At 38.8% G+C, this 9,239-nt stretch overlaps 1 protein-coding gene across 2 annotated transcripts in view; it reads left to right on the forward strand.

Annotated features, from left to right (window-relative positions):
• The window catches only part of LOC114475027 (mitochondrial intermediate peptidase-like), a 31,956-nt gene extending 24,570 nt beyond the window's left edge, over nt 1–7,386 (forward strand). The window contains exons 19-20 of one of the 2 annotated variants that reach the window (XR_003675413.1): nt 7,065–7,222; nt 7,255–7,386. Coding sequence is in view for 1 of the 2 variants with exons in the window: in XM_028465719.1 (XP_028321520.1) it covers nt 7,065–7,165 (101 nt within the window). In the remaining variant the exon portion in view is untranslated. Of the gene's footprint in view, nt 1–7,064 lie in introns of both variants that reach the window. The other variant, XM_028465719.1, reaches the window with a different exon arrangement.
• The last annotated feature ends 1,853 nt before the right edge of the window (nt 7,387–9,239 follow it).

Genomic DNA, 9,239 nt, shown 5'->3' on the forward strand with positions numbered 1-9,239 from the left:
AAAGGAAATGCTGGATTCTTCTAAAACTGAGTTTATAGCAGCTTTCACACGCTCATCCTCCTGCGTCAACATCTTTCTATTTTGATTTGGAGCTATGCTAATAGCGGTAGCCCAGCTAGTTCCCGTCCCCGCAACTGTGCATGCGGCAGTTTTGTTTTGGCGCTTCTGGTTTCGTCACACCTGGATATCCCACCCTAAATCACAACACTGACTCATGATTGGTTCGAATCGGTTCGGGTTCGAAAGGCAAAGTCGGGAACAGTACAAGATGGATTCTCCTGGTGTTCACAAACAGAATCCGTCTTGCAGTCAAGTTTAACATATTATACTGACTCTAAGGAGTAATACTGAGGGCTACACTGTGTGCAAGGGGTTATACAGACTCAAAGAAAGCAATTTATCTAATTAGTCTTCATCTGAAGTGATAGTAGGGGTTTAGGGTCATCAGGGACAGCATTGCAAGGCCAATTAGCAGCTGATCTTCATCTGTATCATGCTTCCCTCTGCCTAATGCCGGAAGTTTCCCAGGAGAACACGGTGTTGAAATGCAAACCTGTGCGTGCAGAGAGTGAAAGGCAATCGTCCTGCTACAGAGACGGCTTTCATGGTTTAAAACGTCCCCATCGCAGTCACACTCACTCTTGGATAATTGATCTAACGGGCCAAAATTATAGCTGCTGCCCAGGACTCTAAGGTATCTTGTTCAGTTAAATATAAAGATGAGAAAATACTAAAACATGCAAACTCTACAGTTTTGGGCCAGCAGGGATTAAACCTTCAAGTTCCACACTCGTTGATATCGTCTTTAAAAAAAATAACACAATATTGTGAATTACCTTCAACTTCAAGTCTTAATAATTAATTACTGGTAATTACATAAAGTTATGAAATTAGGCAGATTAAAAGTTGTGATTACTTGCCACCACTACTTTTTAAGCATATGCAGTATTACAATAATTAACTAACTTTTTTTGAACTAGTATTGCAGTGTAGGGATTTGATTGATGTGTTTAAGGCTAATTTTTTTGTGGCTTTGGGTCTTGAACTGTTGAGGAATCACTATTAGTGTGTGTGTGTGTTTAGATGGGAAGTGCCATTAATAACCGTTAAGTCGTCTTTTGTTTTCTTTAGTGACAATGCTTAACAAAGAGCCTCCCACCACAGAGATTGTCATCATGCTTGTCTTTTTTGGTTTCTGAGATGGTGTAAAGTGTGGTTTGTAGAAGAAGGTTCCTGAACTTCAAAGGTGTAATTACAGAGGCACTAAGCCCCTGGTTTGCCTCCAGGTCTGACAGAAGTAACTGCTTTTCACACTCGGACATGTTTCCAATACTTATGAGCAGCAGCTGAACAGCTTCTGAAGCAGCCATAAATTCCAGCTGAAATATGCCCTCTTTAATCTGATTTTGGTATCCTGTAATATGTAAATATAATGAAACATGACACCACAGACATAAAGACACCTGAGTTACTGCATTGTGTTTGCACTTGGACTTCTGCTACTTCCAAGAAGCAATATTTAGCAAAACTAAAATCTAATAAATAAATAAACTAAATGCACACAATGATCAAAACAACAATCATCATTTTCAGTGGAAGGAAACGTCCTCAATTCTAGGCACATTACACTTATGTAGAAAAGGTCCGGCAGTGACAGAACGGAGCATGCGCACAGGAGGAACAATAGTCAGATTTGTCTGAGGTCCGGGTCCGGAACTACAGACACTTTGTGGAAAATAACTGTTTTAAATATTTTTCGACTTGTAATGACAAACCCAAGTTCCCAGAGCTGTTATTACCATAACTCAGAGCTGTTTGAAACTCAGCGAGAGATGTCTGATAGCAGTTGTCCATCAGCCTTAGTAAATTAACTGTTTTGTCTTATCTGTCATGCAGAAAACTCAACAAAGTTTGGTTTTGGATGGAAAAAAAATGCAGCTTTTTGTAGCTGAAATGTCTTGAAAGTGGATTATTATTCTTTATGTTTCTCGGAACGATTCTGTCTGTTTTCAAGGAGAAAATGAAAGTGTCCCAGACAGTAAGAAGATGGGAGGGTCAGTTAGGAATATAAAGCCACTTAAATGCTTCCCACACTAGCTCAGAGACACCGTCGTGGGAGTCTACGAGGTGGTCTATTTTTCTTACTTTACAAGTAGGCTTGAAGTGCCCTTGAGCAACCTCCTCGTCTGAGTTCTCCGCATCCAGCTTTAATATGTCTAGCGGTTTTTACCAAAACTGTTGGCCAAGTTCATGGAGAAGCATGTGTTGGCTGTAATGGCTAGAAGGCTCACGAGTGGAAATGGAAACTCTTGGATACGCTGTGACTCTCTGTCCTTAGGCAACAATGGACACAAAGCACAGCCTATATTTACTGTGGCTTTTATTTCCTAAGAGAGTTATTTCTCTGCCCACTGTAATGTTATCACAATCCCCACTGAGCTGCAACTGTATCTGGATAGAATGAATGGTCTGTGTTGGACTGCACAGCGGCTCTTAGCTTGATTGTTGAGTGTGTACCCAACATACAAATAATGGCCTTCTCTTTGACTCCCGGTGCATTATCTGCAGATTTAGCCAAAGCAGCTTTGAGAATCAATTTAGAAACATATTCAAAGCTCAAGAAAAAGGTATATTTGCCAAGTTAATTTCCATTTGTCAAACACAAAGAACTGTTTGCATATTTCTCACCATCTTGAAACAAAAATGCTTAGAATATCCTAAAATATTGTCGTTGATCAGGAAAACTAGAAGAATTTGTTGTGAAAATGAGAATTAAACCATGTAAACATTTGAGGCACACATTTTAATTGACTAAAGAGACAACCAAGTAGTAAGAGGATATACAAGCATAATATACTGGTTCATTTTGCTTCCTGTGTGAATACACACACGTCTGTCAGTATTAATCTCATGTACTGAGCATGAAACTGTGAAACGAGTGAACAGCTTTGATTTTATTTTATTTTATTAATAATATGTTAAGGTTTCATTTATTCAGACAACTGTTCCTCAGGAAATCCACCTTCATCTCCTGACATGTTTCCATTGTCAAGCACTAATTGTTCCTACTTTTTAAATGACATTTCTCCAACCCCCTTCCCCCATTTGTGCCACTTTTAAGCGAATATGGACATTTGAAACCTTTTTACCAATTTCCACCATTCTTGGTCACTTTTAACCCATTTTGATTTTAATGAAAACATGGATTTACATTTTTAAGATGACTATATTCTATCAAATTAATCTTCATTTCAAACTTTTCATACAATAAAATGCAGCTCAATGTGCTTTTACCAAGTTAAAAAAAACACACAATTTCTTCAGATAAATGAATAAATAAATGTGGTTATCACAGCTTCATAGAAAAATGGACCATCATTTTGCGGACTTTATGGATGGGCCCCACAAAGCTCTCTCCCTTATCCCCCCTTATAGATGGCCCTGTTTCCACATGACTGTATTTAAATGGTCATGTCTATGTTCAATCACCTTCAGCTACATTGGGGGTCCCCGGCCCGTCTCTGGCACCTTTATTTTGGGGATTGTGGCCTGAAATGGTTGAGAACCACTGTTCTACGTGACCTGCAGCCTCTAATATCAGATTATTGTGCACGGTGTTCTCCAGCCAAGCTCTCCTAATGCCCCGCCCCGCTTATTGTTTTACCACTCACCGTTGTTTGTAACCTCTGCTCTTGAACCCTATAGTCTCACACCCCAGGGTGTTTGTCTAAGCTGGGAAGGCAAACAGCCATTTTCCTCTTTCTTTTTACTTTGAAACATACCCTGCCTCTCATTGCTCCTGTCATTTTACATCATTTGTTGGTATGACGTGCCCAGACCTCTTTTTGGTCTTAAATTATCTCCTGCTAACTTCTTTATGCAAGTACAAGTTCAAAGGTCAAGTCGTTGACTCAAAGATTTTCCTGTTAAAGGTGTAACTTTATAAGTGTGTAAATGCAGCTGGTGCTACTGATAGCAGTCAGATCTCCACTTTAAAGGAGTCATCAGATGACATGGGTGTCACCATTGGTCACAATAAAGCTCTATAATCATGGTCTATTAAGATGATAGTTTTTGCCTGCCTTGTTCTCAGGCACCCGGAGGCCCTGAATGTGGTCCAGGTGAGTTAAGGGACCCCCTTGTGTGGGTATCATCTTGTAGCCAAGGGCCAGGGTGCGACCGGTGGGTAAAAGGAGACTATAATCCCCTCTCTGCTGCTCTCCTGCAGGCCTAATCAGCTTCCACACACTGAGTGTGATTTAGGGTGGCACCGCCGCCCCTGTTTGTGTGTGTCCGTGTGTGAGTGTTGTCATTTTATGTCTGTTCCACTTCCTGACATGCGTGTGTGTCTGCATGTTCGTAATGGCTGTGTGGGGCTTTCTCCATTCATGCGTGCCTGACTGTGCAGATTTTAGTGTGTACGAGTGTGTCCGTGTGGAGGTGACCCATGCAGTGACCAGGGGGAGTGGGAGAGCCTATTTACATTGGCCGTTACACAAGGGGAAATGAAGCGACTTCAAAGCAAGCGATGGGAGCCGTGTACGCGTGAGCTGGCTGACAAGCTCTACAAACACACCCACATTCCCAGGTCTCCAACCTGGCTGCAGCGTCATGTGCTCCCTCTACAACACTGGCTACACAAAGTTTCACACCAGCTTATTCTTTGCTTCGCTATATCCAAAAGCATCCTACTTGTGTTCAAAGGTGACATAAGACATACTTTACCTGAGTTGTCCGACTAAGCAGAACCATATTTATTATAGCTGCTGCACAGTGAAGCTAGAGGCCAGGCAATTTTAAGCAATTCTGAGCAGCAAGCAGTGTAGGAAGATGAAAAAAGAGGCATTTTAATGTTCATTTTACATCAGTTGAGGCTTTAACTTACTATTTCTGGTATAAGAGAAAATTATAGTAAGACAACACTGCTGTACATATATTTAAAATGTATTCTCTCATTATAGAAATACTACAGCTGCAATAATTAGTCAATTAATGAAAACGTCCAACACATAATAGATCCACAACTATTTAATGATGGACAATCCTCTGTCACTGAGCTAATTAGCACTGAGCTAATTAGCACTGAGCTAATTAGCTTTTCTCATTGACTAAGACAGCAGCTGTTAGCATTTAAAGGCAGATTTCAAACGTCTGGCAAAAATTCAGTTAAGACAAAAATAGAAAACCGCATGTTGACGTAATGGAGATGATAGTAATTTGTTTGTTCCGTAAGTGAAAAAACTGATGTTTAAAAAGGCCATCTTTGCATTGACTCCAATGGGAGCAAAATTCAAAATGCTGCAAAAATAATGTTATCTTTTAGATTAAATTCTGAGTTTTTCCAACAATTATCTGCAGTGACTCCAAAATGTTATTTTTTTTTTAAATCACATTTTTTATTATTTAACCAGAATTTGCCAGTATCTGTTTACATCACCTCTCGCGATCCTGAAAAAAAGAGCAAACTGGTCAGAAAATGGAAGGATTGATGGATGTTTACATCACCATTTACAGCCACTGTAGGCTCAATATTTGATAAACGAAAAATCAATGTGGATTCTTTGTGTAGAACAGTCTGAAGATGAGCTGTAGCAAGTTTGGCTTGAATTGAGCTAAACTTGTGGGAGGAGATTGGTTTTATGAGTTTTACAGTTTTTGAGTAATGGAATTTATTTAGGTTTAAATGTTCAAAGGTTTATTCAGTGTTGGTGATACATTTTGTTGAAAGTTGCAAATCTGTAGCACATATGGTTGATTTTTATGTGAATTTTCAGAATTTAGAAATTTAGCCACTCCCCCTAGTGCCACCTTCAGAACTATTGGCCTGTTGTAGCAGCTGAGGCAATCTGGTATGAGACTGGACCTTTGTGCCAAATTTGGTGATTGTTCACCCTTGAGAAGTAGGATTTCCTTAGAAGAAGAAGAACATGCATTATAACAAAAGGTTCCCAGCGGCAGCTTAGGCTTCCTGGCCCCTAATAATAAACTGTTATTGCTTTTTGATAAGTTGCTACATCTAACATTAAATGATCTAGTGGAACCACAAATCACTTTTCATACTAAAAGGGTCATTCCTTCTCATTTCACAAATGGCCTACGCACTTTGGTCTCTAAAAATTGGTACAAATGTAATTTTTACCAATTGTTCCTTAACAATTAATTTGGCACACTGTAATTTTTAGTTTGATTGGATGAAAACTTTTGAGATATGGACAATTTAGTGAGGGGGGGTATGTGTTGATTGGTTGTGCGTCCTTTTTTTTTTTTTCCCCATTTTCAGCTTCCCATATCTCAGGAACTCCACCACATAGGAAAGTGAAATTCCATATAGTAATACAGCTCCACCTACTCTCTCAGAATATACACAAATATCTGCTGTACATTCTATCTGGTGGACATGCCAGCGCCTCAAAATTGGAAAAAAGTTTGTAGGGGTTTGGGGCTGGAACATGTTTGGGCATTCCGTAAACCACTTGGCATATGTCTCAGCTTTCTGTAATTCTGTAAAGACTATTCACATCACTAATGATTAGTCACAAACTGTATATGCGTTGGTTCTTGGGTGATAGTCTCTTGAAATCTGAAAAAATACTTTTTTGTTACTATTTTTATTGGCCCATAACTGCATGTCAGAAAAAAAAAAATAGTATAAAGATGACTCTTTGTTGGGATATAAAAGAAAAATTATTTTTGCGACTTCTTGATTTTTATTTTGAAGCCCAACTTTAGGTTTTTTCACTACTCACTGATATTAAAAATGTAGCCTTTGTGTTTTACAATCATTCATTGTTTATTAGTTACATTTTTAAATGGCTATAATTGGATTCCTCCAGTGTTTTAAACCTGCCTAAGTAGGATTCAAACCCACAGAGTCAATGTATGTTCTTCAATCTAGTGATAATATTCCAGTTTCATGTGCACTGACTTTTAGGTAAAAATATAACCGTTTAGAAACATTTTTCTGTCACAATGCGGCAAAACAAAAGTTTTGGTGTCATTGCTGTACGTTTCCTCTGTCCACTGACACCAGCCTCCCTATGTGTGCTCTTCTTCCTCCATGGCAGGCATGCTGCAGAGACGGCCCACCATGAAGGATTTTGTGGACGCCCTGGTGTCTGAGCTCAACCCAAACTTTGAGACTTTCATCCATGACTCTGAGAGCTGAACGCTCACATTTTGCTCTGGGAATCAGATGATGCACACACGCTGAGTTGGAACAGACTCATCTTCACTCTGAGAAGAATGTGTCGCCTTTTTGAAGACTTTGAATTACTCCTCAGGTCACAGTGAGGAGAAATGTTTTATATAAACTCTCAAATGTCCTCCTGATCTCCTCGTGCTGATTGTTACTGAATTTGTTTTGGTCTCACACCTTTTTTTTTTTTTACTGATCTGGAATGCTTTTTATCAAATACATCATGAAATATTTTCAGAATGGCTGCAACAAATCGTTTAATAAAGGAAGTGATTGTGAAATATAATTGTTTGACACTTTTGTGTCAATACGTTTCAGTATTTGACAAATATGTACCATAATTATCCAGCGATTCTTTAGCTACTGTTCTGGTAATAATGAATAATGCTCGCCAAACGCCAAACTGTGTAGTTCCCTAATCTGAGCAGCCAGAGGAAGAATCGCTAATCTGTCTTTCCTGTCACATGATCTTTGTTTAAGCTTGGAATGAATAGCGCTCTATCTGTTATCTCTGTCTGAGCATTAGTTGGCAGTGAGGACGTCACAGTGTGATAGTAGGACTTTTTACACATTTTCCCAACCACAGAGATTGAGTCAATTGTCAGTTTTAAGTCTTGAGTATATTTAGATCAGCTGTGTTTTTAAAGATCTTCCAGTTTCACACAGGCACCATTGGCTGTGGTGCTGACGCTGCAGCTGCTCTCACTAACGCTGTGTCTCTGCTTGTCTCAGACACACTCCAGGCTAGCGGCAAAAAGAGTCGACTTCACATGCACCTGAGTCAGAAAAATGCATATAAATCCCTGCAGGGGAACTGCTTTCAGATTGATATTGAATGTGTGAACATGACATCAGGGAGAGAAGAGTTTGTGCTTCACAATGTGTCTTCACTTTGTTGGATTGTGTGATCTCTTTCCAGTAAAACCTAAGGCAAAGGCAGTAGCTCAGTGTTTCACTTCAACTGAAGTGCAGCCATTATGTGAAATCCAAGCATTTGTTCAGAGTAAATTTATACACTGCATTAAAATCACTTGTCACGCACAGTGTTGCACAGGCTGTGAAAACATCTAGAGGAGCAGCTCTGGTGGAAATCAAAGCCTACATCCCATGAGACCAATGTCCTACATTTATCTAATATTTCACAGCAGAGGTACATCAACACTGTGGAAACAAAAAGCTGCAGTTTATTTATTTGTGTCTTTATTTAAATCTCCATCAGCTTGAAAAACACAAAGTTTTTCCCAAAAATACTGGTTTGTTGAGATTCTCATTAATACAAAGTTCTTGTCCAAAACTTCAAATAATAAAAATTTCACACCAAACAAAAAAAAAAAACTAGATGATTTACATTTGCTGAAGAAAATGAAAGTAAGGATTCAGTGAGACAGGAAACCTTAACACCCTTGGAGTACAGGAGCACATTTCAGGGCGTACATACTCGGAAAGATTTAACAATGAATTTAAAAATAATCGGAAAATATTCCCAGTTCCTTTTTAGGCTTTTATTTGGACAAATTCACTACAAACTAAGCAAAGTTACTAATTAGTAATCACATAAAAGTTGCATTGATATTAAAAAAAAAAAAAAAAATCCACTTTCAATTCCACTGATTATTTTGAATTTGTAGATTAAGCCTTAGGGAACCAATGATGGAAACACATTTAGAGCTTTAGGAGAGCCTGGGGTTTAACAAATTAAATTATAGAGGGTACTTATGATATAAAGAGGGGGTACACATGATTTGACAAAAATGCAAAGGGAGTACATGGGACAAAAATGATTGAGAACCACTGCCTTAACAGAATCATCTTTTATTCTGAAAGGATTATCTACCAGTATTTGGCTTCTGAACACAACCTGTGAGGTGATCAGCTTTTATTTTGAAGGGGCCATCTACAACCTTTCACAGAATCAGGTTTTATTCTGAAAGGTTATAATAGCCCCTCTGAGTTAGTGTTTACCCTTTGGAGTGTGTATGTATGCTGCCACTGTTCCATTAGGTTTGAATGGGTCATTTTGAAATTAATTTTTGCCAATTAATCA

Source organism: Gouania willdenowi, chromosome 13 (genome assembly GCF_900634775.1).
Source record: "Gouania willdenowi chromosome 13, fGouWil2.1, whole genome shotgun sequence".
NCBI classification, from domain to species: domain Eukaryota; kingdom Metazoa; phylum Chordata; class Actinopteri; order Blenniiformes; family Gobiesocidae; genus Gouania; species Gouania willdenowi.